This window comes from Pteropus medius, unplaced genomic scaffold (assembly GCF_902729225.1).
Source record: "Pteropus medius unplaced genomic scaffold, Ma_sr-lr_union100, whole genome shotgun sequence".
In the NCBI taxonomy this organism is placed as follows: Eukaryota; Metazoa; Chordata; class Mammalia; order Chiroptera; family Pteropodidae; genus Pteropus; species Pteropus medius.
Genome location: NW_024344378.1, coordinates 57,765,736 through 57,783,825, shown reverse-complemented (window position 1 = coordinate 57,783,825; position 18,090 = coordinate 57,765,736). Strand labels below are relative to the sequence as shown.

Here is an 18,090-nt window from a genome sequence, read left to right as displayed (position 1 = left end):
GGTGGTGTGGGGAGGATGAATAAGAAGAGCACAAAGGATTTTTGGGGCTGTGAAAGTACTCTGTCTGGTAATATAAGGACAATATAATGGTGGATACATTTGTCAAAACCAATAGATCATACAGCACAAAGAATGAACCATAATGTAAATTATGGATTTAGGGTAGTTAAAATGTGTCACTGTAGGTTCGTCAGTTGTAACAAATGTACCATTCTGGTGGGGGATGTTGGTATGGGGAAGGCTGTGCATGTGTGGGGCAGGGGCATATGGAAATTCTATCTTCTTCTCACTTTTTGCTGTGTACCTAAAACTACTCTAAAAAATAAAGTCTATTAAAATACAAACAGAAAATACTTGTAACATATATATAAAAGAAGCTCATGTCATTAATATACAAAGTGCTTTAACAAATCAATAAGAAAAAAGAGGTATCCAATGAAATTGGTAAATAGATATGAACAGGAAAATCATGAACATATTCAAATGGCCAGTAAATATACCAAGATTATCAAACAGGAATTATCATCCAGGCAGTTTGGCTAAACACAACCTTCCTCATAGTGAAGGAATTGCAAATCAAAATAATATTAAGATACCATTTTTTCACTTATCAAATTAGACAAAATATTAAAGTTTGATAACACTCAAATATTGGCATGTATTATTGGTGCAATCTTTTTGGAGAGCAATTTGCCAGTATCCACCGACATTTTATGCAACCGTCTCTTTAAAACATTATCCTACAGATATTTTCACACATATATACAAAACTATACATACAAGGGTATTTATTTTTATAACAGCAAAAAATATGGGAAATAACACAAAGTTCAATAGAAAAGAACAAGTTTAATTTTTTTAAAAGTACTTGTATTCTATGTGATACAATATACCCATCAGAAAGAAGGAGGTAGAATCTATATATGGCAATAGTATCTGCAAGATATATTAGTTTTTATAAATAAATGTAGACTAGTATCTAAGTTGGTCTCATTTGTATAAAATATTTAGATGTGAGAACTGTGATTACAGAGGAAATTTCCTGGAGGATCAATAGAAATTGCAGTGGTAAGCGTGAGAACTGCAAACAGGACAGACAGATCTTCACAGTACACTTAACAATATTTGAAATTCTTATCGTGAATATATACAATGTTTAAAAAAAAAGCAAAGGTCTGTACTGTTTGAAATTCTTAACATAAATATGTATTCCTTTCATTTATAAAAAGACAAAAAGCCAGGCCTAATGTCACAGAGCCTGAAATTTGAATCCCCGTTTCTTCATTTCATGGTCATAAAATAGTGCAAGTTACTTGACCTCTCTGAATCTCAGCTGTCACTGTGAAGTGGGACTAATTGTGAAAAGCAAAGAAGATAACATATGCAAAACATCACTGCTTCTGCCATTTCTTTAGTGTCAGAATGTGGCAGCCAATATTATCATTGCCTTCATTCATTGACTGACTCTGAAAAGCTGATATTTTTCAATTAGTTAATTGTGTGTAACAATAACCTCTTCTGGCAGATTGTAGGTTTCTTCCTTACTATGAAAGCATGACATCTGGAGGCACAGCAGCCATATTGTAACCATGAAAACACTCTGAAGATGGCAGAGCAAAATTATGGAAAGAATCTGAATCCTTTATGTCTTCACTGAGCAAGTGAGCCTACTCTAGAAGGCTGACTTCCTAAAATTCGTCAGTGAAATTAAACATTCTAATTGTTTAGAAATGTTTTTGGTTCATAATTCAGTAACGTGCAGCCAAAAATGTCCTAAGGGAGATACCACTTCAGAGAGGCCTTGTGGGCATGGAATGAGAAGAGTGCAGGTCCTGAACACTGCCACGCCCTCTCCCCCCACGAAGGAAGAGGAGCCCACCCCAATGCAGGCTCCACTCTTTCAGTTCCATGCACAACCCACAGCCACTCGTCAGTTGTAAGGTTCTTCCCAGTCTTTCTGCCTGACTTGCTGTCAGGAACAGGCTCTCCCTTCAACCTCCCTCTTGGCTGCCATCACACCACTGGCACACCCTGCTGGCCTTGGACACCAGATGGAGCTGTTGGAGATCATTCCAGGCAAGGAATGATAGCGGGAAAGACCCTCAGAATTGGCCCCCATCACAAGGAACTTTCAGCCTCCCTCCCTCTGTGACAAAACAGTCAACTCTACCTCAGACCCCCTTCTCAGCCCACTGCATTCCACACTTCCTCCCTGTGGTCTCTTCTGCCATGGAAGGGGAGGCTCAGTCCTGGCTGTCCACCCTTGCTCTCTGCATAGCCTAGAAAGAGAACTCTTTCGAGGTGTAACCACCAAGAGTTAGAGGCTCCAGATAAATTTAAAAACAAAGGCAAGCCAAAGAAGGGTTACAAAAACACACCCAGTTAAGGGTCCAATGACAAAGTCCCCTACATCCAACACCCTCACATCTGGAGGCAAAGGTGTAAGTAAAATGAGGCTGTCTTCCTTGCCAAAAGCCGATGATGCCACCTGCCTGTACTCCATCCCCTCTACCTCCCCCTCTCCTGAATCTTCAGACCAGCAGAACTTACTGGCGGAGAGCATCAGGAAGAGGGGCTGAGGGGGAGGGGAAGGCACAGGGACACGATCTAGCAGGCACTGCCATTTCCCCACCCTGCCCGGCGTCTAACGGCAACACCTCCCCCTATTCTGCTCTCCAGAATGGGACTCGCGGGAGCTCGCCCGAGGCGCTCCTGGCTGGGGCACAGTGGGTGGCTCTCAGCCAGTGCCCCTAGGTGCTGCTGAAGAACGGCGCCGCGGCCACTTGGGGGCGTCTGGGCTCCTCCCACGGGCTGGGCTGCTCAGTGACCTGCCCCTCCTCGCGGGGATGTCCTGCCACCTGAGACCAATGACGCAGCGGACTCTCCCCACCAGGCCCCTAGCGTGGCTCAGCAACCGTCAGTGGTGGGGATGTGGGGTGGAAGGAGGAAAGGAGGCCTCTTTGCTCCCAGCCTTGATTCCATAACCACAGGGGACCCAATGGCCCTAAGACCCTGGGAGAGAAGGAGGAGGCCAGGAACTGGGTGCAAAATTTAAGAGGCAGGCAAAAAACTCAGTGATCAAGATAAATATCGCCATACAATGTTTGAAATGAAAATTAATGCAAAAAATAAATGATAAAATATCAAAAATTCAAATAAAGGCAGGATCCAACTTCCCCACCCCACCCCCACCCCAATCGTCCTGCCCTTCAGCAAGACTCAGGCAGTGTTCCTAGCACCTCCAGTAGTATCCGGCTGTGACACAGCTCTCCTGGGACCCCAGCCCTACTGGTTTCTAATTCTCTTTCCCCAGCCCAGTGGTGTGACCAGGAGGAGACTGGGGGCTGTGCTCAGGGGATGCAACAGAGGACTGCTTCAAGAGTTCAGGAGTTAGAATCTTTGCAAGAAGCCCTTTCCCCTCTCCTTGAATTCCCCCAACTCTGAAGGGAAAGAAAAGCAAACCAGAGAGTCTTCCTTAAGAGCCAAAGGCTGGGCTGATAAAAGCCACAAAGCTTATATACATAATGGTATCTTAGTCACCACCTTCCCAAACCCTTGACTGGTGAAATGAGAAGTGACTAGAGGCAGAGCGAAGCAGAAGACTAAAGGTAAGGGGCCCAGTGAGCCTGGGGTGAAGGGACAATTGCACTCCTCCCCAGCTGCGTTCCAACACTTCAAGTTTGGTTCCTTGATAATCCATAGAAAATTCCAGCCCCAACAAAGGCACCCTACTTGGGCCTTGCTCAGGCCTTCTCAGTGGGCACCTTCTCAGGTGTCCATTCAGTGCAAAGACAAAAGTCTTCTCCTCCTGAACCCAGTCCTGACTCCCAAATACAAGTCTGGTCCCGCATAGGGTAGAAGCACAGAGATGGAATATCACAGTGTGTCTCCACTGAGGCCTAAGCCTTGCCCCAACCTAATTACAAACAAAGCAAGAAGATTCTGAAAACATAAAAGAGGTGGCCCACCTAAAGCCAGCAGATGGGCAACACCCACCTGGTGCCCCTCAGGTGATCTAGCCAGCCAGGCCCCAAAAAAGGACACCCAAACTGAGAATTGATGGGGTGTCCTTCCAGCCTGACCGAAGTCTCTCCACTCAACCAGCAGGACTACTGACAAACGTTTTCCTTTTGGGGAAAAAGTGATAGAAATCTGACAAAGCAATCCCAGGGTTCCCAGGGAGGCCTCCATCTCTAGGGAGATGCTTGAAAGCCATCTCGAGCTCAAATATCTTAGTTTTCATCGAAAGAGAGAAAGGACAGCTGGGGAGGAAGGGCCTAGATTCAAGAAAATCAGGACTACCAAGAGCCAGACCCAGCCATGACTGTGGGAGAAATGGCACAGACCAAAGGAAGAGAGAGACTGCTGTTGGAGCAGGAGGGATAAAGCAAGGCAGACCCCTGGCATAAGGGAAAGGAAGCAGAGCAAGGACAGTGGTATGGTGGGGAGACAGAAGGTTTCTGGGGGGCAAAGAGGACATGAGACATAAAAGAAGAAAAGGGGGAAAACTGAGATCAAAGAGAAATAGGGGGTGGGGAAGAAAGAGCACCAATGGCAGTGGGTGCAAGACCAGCAGAGCCTCTTCACTCGTCCTTGGCTGGATCCCCATAGAGGCACTACACTCCCGTGGCCATGTTCGTAGGATGCTGAGAAAGCACCTATGTCTTTTCTCAGGAAAGAAGCTGGAAAATGAAAAATTCCAGGCCAGACAGACTAGGTGAGGAGTACATGGCTAAAAGGCACACAGCTTAATGTTGGACATACTCACCAGCCCCAAACTCTACATTTCTACAATTCCTACATTCTTTCCTTCAAAATGGGGCTATAAAAAAAAAAAAAACGAATTTTAAGACATCCATTTGGGAGTATATGTTTCAAGGTCCAGGCTTGTCTCTTCGCTGAGCCATCCTGGGCTTGAAGGAAGAGAAATGAGGAATGAGTCCTGGAGACTCACTGCAAAAGTCAGCAAAGGTGGTGTTTACCCAACTCTTGGGACAAGAGAGTCAGACACCATATGTCCACCTCCAATCCTACTGGCCAAGCCTTTTCTGAGATGTTTTTCTTGGTCTATTTTCTCTCTATAACCACAGCAACAGAACTAGCCCAGGTTCTTCCAAGAAGGAAGGCCTTTCGGGGAGACCTCCAGCCAGCTTCAGAAAGACTTCCATCAACAGGGTGAGGCTCCCTGGGGAAAGGCTCAGTGAGGAAGGTGCTAGAGATCAGCTGCAATGAGGAAATTACTAGAGATCAGCTGCGATAAGCGTCATGTTCACCCTCACAATCACCTCCCAGGAAACTTGAAGAGGAGGAGTGCCAAGGGTGGGGGGCAGGGGGCAGCACCCAGGCTCCAAAAGGGTAAGAAGGTAGAGTCTGTAAATCTTAGCTTGTTGTTGATCTCAAATTTCTCAAATAGCTTGTTAAACAGAAGTAGCTAAGATCTTAGGAAGGGTAGCAGTGAACACCAGAACCAGCCTTACCCAGAAGCAAGACTCAAGTCAGACCCTGGTACTCTCCTTCTTTATTTGAGAGGAGTGTCCATGGGCTGTGATTTGGGTGAGAAGAGTGCTACTAATGTTGAAGATCTGGATTTTCACAAATTTGCCTTAAATAAATTTGCCCATGATGACTGTGTGGATTCATAGGGACATGGGGATCAGTGCTGACCTCAGAACAACCCAGAGTCAGGCTCCACCTGGCCCTGCGCTAACAAGTTGGATGAAAACTGATAAAGGACTAGTCATAGCTTCAGATGACAAAACTGGGCCAGGCCAAAATGATGATTGAGAAGGGATTTAACATGGGCATATACAAAGCTCTATATTTCAGTAACCAGAGTTCCTTGGCATAAAAAATGAGACGGAACTGTTTCAGAACAACTCACAGAGAGAAGGTCTGGGCATTCGGTAGATGTCAGGCTCCATGCAAGTCTACTGAGTGAGGAGCTGTTCAGGACGTGAATGCAACTGTTAGTACTGCGTCCCCAGAGCCCTTGGATGCCAATGGTCGCTGTGCATCCTTCCCCTGGGATAGGCCCTATGACCCTATGCAGAGACCTGCCCTGGGCTCTTAGAGCTTCCTGGCCCACATGCCAGAAGCCATACGTGCCTGGAGTTTACTCCACCTCCACCCCGGTGGCCTTTACCCTAAGGTGGAACCTGTCCCCCAGGGGTCCCCTATGGGACCTGGGTAAAGCCAGGACTCTACATGAAATCACACTCTTGGTTTGGCTTCTGTCTCTTCCCTACTTTGTGTTCCTCATTTCTCCTTCCTCAATCAATCCAGAAGCCTCATCCTAGCACAAGCTTCCCGGGAGCCCAGCCCCAGACCAGTGGTGAAGAATGGAATGGTTCTCAACATGGCTCTGGGAACTACAGTTTCCAAGGGCCTCCACCAGAGCACACATGTCCCAAGCAAGGTGCAAAGCAGAGGGTGAAGGACGTGGAAAAAGTCTCTGAATTAGGAATGGTCAAGGAAACAGATCGTAGGCAAGAGCTATCCCTGCCCAGGCAGGAATCCTTCTCCTTTCTGCAATGGCTCTCCTGCCTGGCAGCCTTCCAGGCCCCCAACTATAGAAATGGCTATAGAAGTGCCCCCCACCAATACTTCAGCACATGCACTGAGGGCTAATTCAGTGCCAGGCACTTTACATGGGTTATTCCTTTTAATCTTCACAGCAAGTCTAAGGAGGAGGCACCATTATCATACCCATTTTACAGATGAGGAAGTTGAGGATCAGCGAAATTAGTAACTTGCCCAAGATCTCATGGCTATAGGTGAGATCCAGGATTCACACTCAAGTTTTAGACCACTAAGCTACAGTGTGCCCCACCCCCATATCTTAAGTGTCAAAATCTGCCTTGGGAAGGCATGTCTGTTAACCCCCTGTGAAATAATAATTTAGCACTTCCAGGGGACTGAGGCAGGACCATTTTCTGCTTTTCCATCCTCCCCTACACTATGTCTTCAGGCCATCAGTATCCTACACTCTGGTAGGAATCCTTTCTCCCGGGTGGACTAGCGATTCCCTATGAGTGTGATAGCAGCCTGGGGATTGGACAAGAGATGCATGCCCTGTGTCCTGGCTGGGCAGGAGGTGACAAGCTCCAGGGAGCTATACTTTAGCTGTTGGGGGCCCTAAAGGCTGCCAGGCAGGAGAGCCATGGACAGAAGGGAGAAGGATTCCTGCCTGGGCAAAGAGCTCTAGTAATCTGGGATGAATACTGCAAAGGATAGAATCTACCAGAAAAATAAAACAAACAAAACCAGCCAGGACCAACAACCCTTTCCTGGCAAAACTCTGACTTCCAATACTTTATTTCAAATTCAAAACATATCAAATACACAAGTAATGAAATCTACCACCTCCCAGAGCAGGACCTAAAGGGAACCTTGAAAGTCCGGTCAGAAATCTGGAGTCTCAGAGAAGGAGACCTGTAAACTAAGCTAGTAGCCAAGTCCTGAGACCCCAAACAATTGCTGGTCAGGCCTGGCCCAGGAGGGGCCAAGCAAAGTGGGAGGCATGGGAAGTTTCTGTCTCCAGGGCAAATTCAGAAATTAAGCTGCAGGTAGACGACCAGGCCTAAATTGTGTAGCCTGGCTAGTGAGGCGAAGGGCACAATTCCTATTGTCTCAGGACAGTGAGCTTAACCAGGAGGGTGTTCTGGGGGCACAGCTCCAAGGCCAGGCTGGGTTTCAGCACCACCCTGAAAACATTTATCTCAGTCAAAATGAGGCAGGTGGGTGGCTTCAGTCATCTCATTCCCATTCAGGGCCCAGCCCAGCTCGCCATCCTGGCACGTCAGTTACAGCCTAGAGGTGGCACAGATTGGCACACATCAGCCAGAGAGAGTGAACTCATGAGAATCTGCATATGACACAGGAGAAAGTCTCCTCACGAAAGGTTTCACTAGCCCCAAATAAACCCCATGGCACGCGGCCCTTCACCTGCCCCTCCTAAACCTCCCATCTGCCTCCCTGTATCCCAGGTGGTGGCCTCACCTCGTTGCTCAAACTAGAAATCTCAGCCTCCTGAAACTCCTCCTCCTTCCAGAATTCACTGCACACTGTGTGTGTGTGTGTGTGTGTGTGTGTGTGTGTGTGTGTGGGTGTGTCTACCCTTAACAGGCCCTTCCTTAGCTCCCACATTCCATTCCCCTGGGCTCCTGCCTTCCACATTAATCTCTCCAATGACAGCCAAAAGGTTATTTCTAAGATGAAACCGGGCCCTACCACCTTCCACAGCTCCCTTAAGTCCCTTTCCTCATCCATACCAGGATCCTAACAATGGGGACCCCCTTGCCAGCCTCCCAACCCAGCGAATATACCACAGCCTACATTGCAGTGACTCAACACCGCCCAAGCAGACAGGTACCTCCAAGCCTCTGACCAGGCTATTCTCTCTCTGCCTAGTACACCCCTCTCCCTCTGCCCACCTGTCTAGCTCTGCTGTGTCTTCAAGACCCTGCTCAGCTGATACCTTATGAGAAGGTGCCCTCCTCACTCCAGTTCATCTCCTCTCCCCTCATGTCCCCACAGCTATTAGCTCTCTCCAGTCTGGCCCCACTCGGCTGGGGCTCCTGGAGCCCGTGTGCAGGGCCAGGCATGATGACAGCCCAGTACCCACATGTCACTTCCCAGAGCATGACATGCCTGCCCTGTACCACATACAGAGGGACAGACAAGGCCAGGTCCCAGGCTAGACAGTGCCCAGAGCCTCAATGACACGACTGTGTGAAAACCTGTTTGATCACATTTTGAAAGGGGGCAACATCAAGTCCCCTTGAGCCCATCACGCCCATCCCCTCTGCCCCTGCCCCACTGGCAGAAGTGGTTCTGATTTGCTGTCATTTTTAAGCAGGGATGGCATTTTGCCAGGCCCAGGTAGGAGTGGGAAAAACATGGTCTGAGTTAGAAGCCCACTGAGAGGCCTTGGGAGGCATTCTGACCTGAAGCATGACTTTCTCACCTTGCTCCTTTCCCTGTTAACATGTCTCTCCTGATTTACAAATTAACCCATTGTTGCCTGCGTCATTTCCACATCAATGAGTACCAGTTCCCTGGAGGTGGAAAAAAGTAAGCCAACTGTCAGGTCTTAGGTTCACAGGTGTAGAAGTGGGCCCCGGAACAGGGCCATATGAGTAGGGCTGCATGTGAGCCCTTATGCCACCCTCCCATGCCAGGTGACCCTGGGCAGGACACTAACCTGGCTCCCTCATAAGGGTAGGCTGGCAGATTCTGTCCCAGAAGCTTGGATTTCAATGCTAAGCCCCAAGACGAGGACACAAGCCCACTCCCATCCTCCACAGGCCTTGAGATACCCTTGGACAATGAAGTCAGGCTGTACCACATACAGAGGGACAGACAAGCCCAGGCCCCGGGCTGGACAGTGCCCAGAATTCTGGGCTTCCTCATTCCCATGATCCCCTGGCCCCCACAATCTGTGGCTCATGTCGGACCATGTGGGCAGGACTAGGCAAATAGGCCCACAGGCCCTTCTGACCCCCACGGCCTCACAGCTCCAGGTGAGATCGCACCCTAGGCTCTTTCCCTTTTTCCATCCATTCCTGCCCTCCGTTTTTTGAAGAACTGCACCAGCTGAAAATAAATCCTTAAACCACAGGAACGAGGTGATAATGGTATAATTTCAGGCACTATGACATATTTGGGGACAGACGGCCACCCCTTCCTGAGGCCAGCCCCTGACACAATGGCCTACAAGGGAGCTGACTCTTAGAAGTACCCTGCGGCTATTTTGTAACGCTCAGCTCCCTGATACTGAGGTGTAACCCCCTTCTACACTTGTGAGCTCTGAGGGAATGGATAGCCTCTGTCTTGTTCCCCAAAGAATCCACAGAACCTGGCACAGAATATGGACTCAATAAATTCTTCTTGGTCACTACTGCCTTGCACTGACTGACCACGTGCTGCAGGAAAACACTCCAGGCTTCAGCTATCCCTACTTTGAATCTTAGCCCATCACTTCAAGCTGTCCAACCTGGACATGTCAGCCATAGCCTTAACAAATGTCTCGTTTCATCTGTAAAACAGGGTGAAGAGGTGAAGACTCATGGTAAAGTAAGGAGCACAGTGTGTGGCACACAAGGAGGTCTCTGATAGTGTCACTTCCCTTCTCTAAAGACTCAGCCAAGCCAAGCCCTGTTATATTAATCTTAGCACTGCTTTAAAATAAAGCCACCAAGAGTCCTTTAGGGGGAAATCATGGCAGAGCTCTGAAGAGAGACTGAACAGAAGGCGAGTATTTTTACAGAAAAATTAGGATCTCCCTTATGCACAGTGCTGAAACTCTGCCCCAAAGTTCAGAGTCCAGACATGCAGGGATGTGGCTCTTAGGAATCAAGCCCTTAAAAATCAGCACAGCTGTGAGTAGCAGGAAGTCCCCAAGTTATAGTCTTGTGGTCTGCTGGCAGCTGACAGCAGAGACATGCCCATGCCTGCCAGTGGCCCCACTGTCCCTGGACTGGGGCTGAGTCCATGGGCCCAGAACAGCTCTTAGGGCCGTAGCTCCTCACTCAGGGGCTGCGCTGGAACAGCCACAGCAGCTGGGGCGCCGCAGGGACTGCATGACGGCTCGAAGTGGCCCCCTCCGGCCTTCAGCAGACAGGCTGTCCTCACTGGTAGGCGCTAGCTGCAGCTGCTCAAACTGCATCTCCAAGTGCTTCTGGATGGCCACGCCAAGCACCTCAGGGTCCACTGCAGCTCCATACACCTCCCATGTCATGCCCTCAGCATCCCATCGTACATCCTGCACAGGGGATGGAACTTCCTCCAGGCTGGACCCCAGAGTTACCTCTGGGAATGTATGCAAGGCCACGGGGGCTTCAAGGGGTGGGCTTGTAGCCACAGCCTTGCACACTGCCATGGGGGCCACCTGCACACCAGCATCCTGGGCTGACAGAGGGGATGCCAACATAGGGGCCAAGTCACTGGCTGAGGTCATGGTCCACACATCCTTGGTCCTGGCTCCAGTCTCCATAGCTAATTCGGTAGGACCCCAAAGGTGGGCACGGCAGTGGGAATGCCCAGGAAGTCCCCCAGGCAACCTACACTGGAACTTCATCCCATGCTGAGCCTGCAGCCCAGACTCACTCACTGATGCCACCAGCTTGGGAAAGGCCAGGATCCCTGTGGCAGGCAGGGCGTGGCAGTAGCCGCTTGCCCCCATCTCCCTAATGCTACAGAGTAGATCTTCTGGGGACAGAACATGGCAGGAGGTGGCAGCTGACTGCCCAGTGGCTTTGCGCCCAGCTTTGGGACTGCTGCTATGGGTGGTTGTGCCTCCCAGGTCTAGTGGTGGCACCCACACTTGACTCTCTCTAAGTGTCCAGTCTGAGTTTGAAGTCTCATCCTCCAGAGCCAGGTCCCTTTTCAGGCCTTCAGGGGCCTGACATTCCTGGCTAGAAGTATTGCTGAGCTGCAGCCGAGCCCTGTGGACTGGTGAGCTGCCAAGGGCTGAGCAGCTGAGGCTGGCCTTCCGAGCACCACTGTTGCCCCGGGTCTGGGTGCTACGAACCAAGTCCGAGTGACTCCTCTGCACGGCAGCAGCGCTGGGGGCCCGCAGGCGACACAGGTCACCACCACCCACGGTAGACACATTTCCCACAGTGCTGCTCCGCCAGTGGCCCACAGCACTGGGTTGTAGCCGAGGGCTAGAGGCCCCTGCCTGCTCCGTGCTCTCAGCATAATGCTCCTCTTCCCCTAGGACACGGGGATCCACGCTGGCTTCACACAGCTGGGCCTGCCATACAGTGCTGCTGGCACTCTTGCGGAGCTCTGGCCTCTGTCTCCCGCCTTCACCCAGCAGGCTGGAAGAGCTCCGGGACAGGGGTTGCGGGCGGGGGCTCAGGGGCACCCGGGTGCCCGGCTCAGGGTAGCTGGTGCTCATCGCTGCCTGCAGGAGAGAGGGATGAAAGGAGTGGAGTTGAGTTCAGTGGCAGCACTTCTACTGGACTCTGTCGTAGGTTCTCAAGGGGCTAGGCACACTGAGGGGACAGCTTCAGTCCCATCCTACCTGACCATAAGCAAAACAGTAACAGGACACCAAACACTTCAAACCAATGTCATCACACTTCATACACAAGAGTGATATTACAAATATCTAATAACCAGTACCAAGTGATTAGAACCAGCACAAGAGTAGGGTCCTGGAGACCATCCACCACATCAGCTGTTGACTCTTTACCATTAGATTATGGGGATGGAGGGAAAGCCAGGGAAGAGGCCAAGTCGGCCAAGGCTTTGTGGGCGGGGGCTTTGGGACAATAGCTCTTAGTCAATCAGCACAGAAGTATTGCAGTATTTTAATAACCAGTAAAGCTCGACTGGTAAATACTAGCCTCGTTTCTCCCAGGACTATCCATCTGGCTTTGGAATGGGGCCTCCCTGGTACAGAGTGAGGACCCAGAGAAAGTTTATGAGATGAACAAGCAGTGAATAAAAGACACACTGAGAATTGCCCTGGGTTCTCTCATGGCCCACCTCCATTCCCTTTCGCCCAACATGGCTGAGCTGTCATGTCTCTGAAACTCAGTCTTGGTAGCTGCGAAGATGTAGGGAGTTCCTGACTCCCACCTTAGGCTCCAGGGGCAGGGAGAAGACCCCCGCACCAGCCATTTACATGCAGGACTCAGCATTTGTTCATTCATTCCACAGCCATCTTCCGAGCATCTACTGCATGCCAGGCTCTGACTAATTTAGATCCAGCTGTGCCCTGGGAATGGGATCTCATACCACCAATCAGATGCACCCTCCATAAAGTTTAAATTCCTCTTGCCAAGTGTGTCTGCACCCTCCTTTCCCCCTCCTCTCTGCCATTCCTGTCCCTTCCTCCAGCCACAAAGACCCCTGTGGACTTGTCCACGGGCCCATCTATAGCCTCGAGTCAGCACTGGGGAACCTCAGTGTCTCATCCTGGGGAAGCTTTCCTCAGCTGGCTGGCACCATGTCTGGCTGAGCACTGCCTGGCCTGGATGGAAGAGTCTGGCTAACCATAGACCTCCTACTAACCTGAAGCTGTCAAAGCAGGCCTAGGGCCTATTCCCTTCTGTCTGTCCAGCGCCCAGCACTGACCTGACATATAGCTGGCACTCAGAGAATGTCTGCTGTATGCCTGACAGACAGAAAAAGTAAATATAAGAGCAAATCACAAAGGAAAGTGCTGAGTGTTAAAAACAGGGTCTGGTGGAGGGCATTTCCAAGGCAAGAGACCTTACTTTGTGTGATGGATCAGAAAAGGCTTCCTGGAGGCCCCGTCATGTAAGTTGGGCCTGGAGAGAAAAGAGAAGAAAGGTGCCCAAGGGGAAGGAATGGAGTGAGCAGAAGGGAAGAGGTGAATATTCAGAGCACTTGAAGGCCCCAGAAGGAATAGGGTCAGGACATCTGGATCAGCCTAGCCTAGCCCTGGCCAAAGCTTTGAATTAGGAACATCAGCCTGGGACTCCCTGCCCGGCAGGATGAGCTGGAGAAACAGGGCAGGGACAGCAGGCAACAGGTACAGTTTGGGCAGTTCCAGTCCTGCCCTCCCACTCCTGAGCTGATAAGAACTGCCAAAAAACCAACCACCCTGGCCAGGTGAGCAAGGCCACCTGAAAGGGAATGTGGGAAGGGCCCGCAGGAACTCAGTTTCTGTATAATTACAAACTCCTTGCTGTCCAAGCACTCAGGAGATGGCTGGTGCCTGTTCACGCCAACAGTGAGGATGTTTCTGGAGCTGCGGTTCTCTGAGAGCTCAAGGCTTGCTGTGGAGTCCAGTTCAGCACAACTTCCGGTGATGACAAGATTCTACTCTGCACTGTTCAATACAGTAGGAACTGGTCATATGTGTTTAATGACTACCATACTAAACTGCACAGTTCTAGACCCAGCCCTAACCTGGGTAGAAGTTTCCCTGCTCTTTGTGGCTGAAGCCAGATTGGAAAAGGATGAGTAGCCAAGAGAGACTATGACCCAGGCCCAGCCCTCAAGGAGCTATATGATGGACATGTAAAAAAGAAGAGCAACAAAGCCAATAACAATCACAGTGGTGATGATGATGATGATAGCTCCCAGTACCAAATCACCCACCATGTGCCAGAATGTGCCACATCCTGTCCAGCACAATCTCTTTTACTTGTCAGAGCAACATCATGAGACATCATTATTCCCTTTCTACAGCGGAGAAAGTCAAAGCTTGGAGAATTTTAGTGACTCACTCAAGGGCACACAGCTGGTGAGTAGCTAAGCCAGGAATCAAACCCGGGAGTATCTGTGGTTCTCTGTACCCTACTCCCTCCCGAAGCACTATGCAGACCTCCATCCTGGACACTCTCACCCTCCACTGTCATCTTTTTAATTAACTGTTGACCTGACTCAACTTGAGCTCGGCATCCAGCACATTATCTGGCACTTGCAGTGGTGCCCAGGACATGCCAGTGGAACAAGTAAATAAGAGGGAACAAAGACCGTACCCCCACCCCACCTGCTTCTTAGCAGTTTCTTAGGCTGCCTGGAATCAGGAGGGCAGGAGGTGCACCTGCTGTCTGGCAAGGCTATGGTCACCGATGGCCCCTGGCAGGCAAATAACCACCCAGCTACAAGTTTAAGAACACCAAGGAGACCCTATCTGGACAGCCTACATAGCCATTGGCTGAGCTCTACCTACCCCAGACCCTCCTAGGGAGCAAGGCCATAAAGAGCCAAGCAAGGCCCTGGCCCCGCTGAGGAAACGGGTGGAATGGGGCTAGGGTGTCCTCAGGCCCCACCAGGAGTGAGTGAGAAGCCATCGGTGACAAGGGTCCCGCTGAGTCTGTCTCATCAGGTGGCTGCCCAGTGCCCAGGGCTAGCTATGACCTGAAAGAGCAATGACCACAAAGACCCCAGGGAGGAGGGGGTATGTATCCCTTGGTCCCCGTCCTAATCCACAGTAGCAGGTAACAAAACTGAGACCTGGAGCAGCTTAGAAATGTTAAAGAACGCACAGCTGAATGCCAACAGGGTATTCCTCCTATAGCTTGGCCTTCCCAGGCCTGAAGGAGGGAAGGGCTCCGAGGGAAATCCCCCAGGTTATCCCCCAGGAAAGGTTTCCCATACCCCCTACCTCAAAGAAAGGCCTTGCAAGGAGTGAGGGGAGCTGATCAAATGTGCCTTGGAGCCATGGGTGAGCAGGCAGGACAAGGGGTCTGCTGTCAATCCTCACTCTTTCCCTTCCTACATACATGCCTTCAGGTGGACACCTAATCTCTTCGAGCCTCAGTTTCTCCAATATGCAAAACAGAAGTAAATCCCCTCTGCAGGGTTGTTATGAAGACTAAATGTGATGGCATATGTGGACTGTCTGGAATGGTGATTATTAATAATAATCTTTTCTTCCCCCTTCCAACAGGAGTGACTTCTGCTCAAGGTATCATAGGAACTGGTATAGGAGGAGGGGCAGAAAGGACCTTTTAGGAAGCTATTGAGATACCCCATAGGTGTCTAGTTTCACTTCTCAATCCTTCCTACCTTCATCCCAGCCTAGGACCTAGCCACCCCAAGTGTCCTCAATGTCTTCATCATGACACTAAGTTTCCCAGTCTATTTCAAACCTTAATTTGAGAGGATATGCACACACATGCAGGCACACGTGCATGGACACACACACAAGTTTGAAGTCTACATTCTAAATGGCCAGAATGGCAAGCCCATCTGCCTTAAAAACCATGGAAAAGGCTCTGGTTTCACCCTAAAGAGCCCCTGGGAAGATATTTTTAGCACAAGATAAAGGGCAGGCACATAGAGGTATCCAAGACCCCTAGTGCTCTTTAAATGGCACTTTAATGTTCTCTTCCCTGCCCTATTTGATGCCAATCAAAGTTGGGAAGTGACCAATGTCCTATGGCCAATGCCCTGTGGCCAATGTAAGACTGTCCTGTTGCCTCAGTTCTGCCTGTCAGTAAATGGAGGAGCAACCAGCCTCACATGCAGCAGTCAACTAAGGTCATTCTGTATAAAAGCTCCCAGTTCTGCAGACACTTCCAGACTGAACCAAGCAAAGGGACTGCTAGGTCTTTTGGTCAGAGATTCCAATTCTTGCTATGTCGCCCCAGTACAGGAGCACAGGCCTTTTGGTGGGTGCCGAGGGAGACAACCAAAGCCACCGCAAGCAGGCCCCATCTCAGATCACATTTGTGGCATCCAGTAAGCCCCCTTTTAAGGGATGGAGGCGGCTGGATGATGGCTTCTGCTTCCAGCAAAACCAAAATAGGAAAGTCAAACCCACATGGTCTGGAGGGGAAACTGCTCAAATGTTAAAATCTGGACCTTAACCCCCAGGACCAGAAAAAGTAACACACCTCACAAATCACCCATTGTAGAGTGAGGGTATGGCAATCTTCAGCAGGTAGTCTGATCCATCCCAGCAGCAGCGAATGGGGGCCTGACAGGAAGGCTCATGGCCAAAGCTGGGCAATGCAGCAGGGAACATTCCTGAGAGGGAGTGTTTAGAGGGGACAAAAACTGCCCATCACAGAGAAGGGCCTTTAAGAACTAGAAGTCCAGGAAACAAGCAGTGCCAGGGAAGGGTTCTAGGGTAACTGCGAGTTAGTGGCCCCAAGGATCTCTGGTCAAAAGAGAGAAGCCTAAGCTCCCACCAGCCCCGGGCTTCCTCCCCTGAGGAGAATTTGCCCACACTTCCCAGGAGGCACCTGGGGTGAAGAAGGTAAACCTCCGGGCCCAGCTGCCCCAAACCAGAAGCAGCCTGGTGGCTCGTATGTCCCTACCTGCATGCTCAGGGGCACCCATGCACCGCCATGGGCCCACCCCCTACCGTAGACAAACCAGAGATGGACGCACAGGCCCTTTTACTGTGCGACCCTACAGGAAACAGAGTCTACACAGCTGCATTCTGCACACCAGTTGTACAGGCCGTCTCTCGCTGCGGGGCCAAAGGCCTGAACACACCAGACCAACAACCTCCCCAAGGCAGGGCTCCCTTCTCCACCCCTCTCGCTCAAAGCCCACCGGGACTCAGGGAGGTCTTCAACACGATCCCCAAAACTAGGCTACAAAACCTTCCCAGCAGCAAAGACAGTAATTGAAGGGCAGGAGGAATAAAAGAAAAGGAGGTTTGGGGCTGGGGGCAGTGGCAGAGAGTGCGGTGGGGTGGTGGGAGGGAAAAGGAAGAGGGAATGGGAGCAGGAAGAAGCAATAGGAGCAGGGGTGGAGGCAGAAAGAGACAGGGTCCTGGGCAGAGTAAATGGGAGGATGGGCAGAGGAGACACAGAAAGGGATGGGATAAGCAATGAGGAGAGCTAGATGGTGGGATGCGGACATTGGGGGCGCTGAGAACTGGGCGAGGGCCGAGATACGCAGGGAAGGTGAAGCATGAGGTTCTGGGAGGCAAGAACGGGAGGCACCGCCCATACCACCACCCCCCACGGGCACTCTCGGAGCCGGCCTCTCACCCTCTCGCCCTCCCCAGGCTGCGCAAGCCAGCGGAAGCGCTTCTCCTGCGGCCGCCACAGGTGCCTGGCGCAGCGGCCCAAGATGGAGACAAACCCAGCCTGGCCCGAAGTCGCCGCCAGACGCCGACCGCCCCGCGGGCAGAGCCGGCGCTGGGATGCGCGGAGGGGTGACTGGGAGGGAGAGTAACAGAGTAGGAGGGGCGGAGGGGGCGGTGGCTCAGCTCACCTGGGCCCGCCCCCGCGCTCCACCGCCTGCGTCGGCGTCCGGCCCCGCCCCCAGTCCCGCCCCCAAGTCTACTTCCCCATAGCCCCGCCCCTCAGTTCCTGCCCTCTCAACACGCCCGGCACTGAGGTCTGCAGTCGCTCCGGCGATTCTCTTCCTCGCAACTCACCCCTTGTCCTTCGTCATCCTGGCTCCGCTCTTCGTTACTCTAGAGCTTCTTACCCTGCCCTCCAAACCCCTGAGCTCTAGGGTCCGCCCTCTCGGATAGAGGCCAGGACCCTCCTAGCCCTGCCCCTACGAACTCCTATTCTTCAAGTCCCACGCTCCGGGCCCCCAACACCGACCCTGGTCCTTTGAGCTCCACCTCCACAACCCCTCCACACTCCCTACCTTGTACGCAGAGCCCTGCGTCCGGCCCCCACGACCCCAACC

At 51.1% G+C, this 18,090-nt stretch overlaps 1 protein-coding gene across 3 annotated transcripts in view; it reads right to left on the bottom strand.

The window, feature by feature from the left end:
* Nucleotides 1–7,298: 7,298 nt before the first annotated feature.
* Nucleotides 7,299–18,090, bottom strand: part of GPRIN2 (G protein regulated inducer of neurite outgrowth 2) — a 16,743-nt gene continuing 5,951 nt past the window's right edge. Inside the window, exons 1-2 of one of the 3 annotated variants that reach the window (XM_039872320.1) lie at nucleotides 17,436–17,590; nucleotides 7,299–11,908 (exon numbers count right to left, since the gene is read on the bottom strand). In XM_039872320.1, the coding sequence (XP_039728254.1) occupies nucleotides 10,526–11,902 (1,377 nt within the window). In that variant the 5' untranslated portion in view covers nucleotides 11,903–11,908; nucleotides 17,436–17,590 and the 3' untranslated portion in view covers nucleotides 7,299–10,525. Of the gene's footprint in view, nucleotides 11,909–16,325; nucleotides 16,469–17,435; nucleotides 17,591–18,090 lie in introns of those variants that run through there. The other 2 variants (XM_039872318.1, XM_039872319.1) reach the window with 2 other exon arrangements.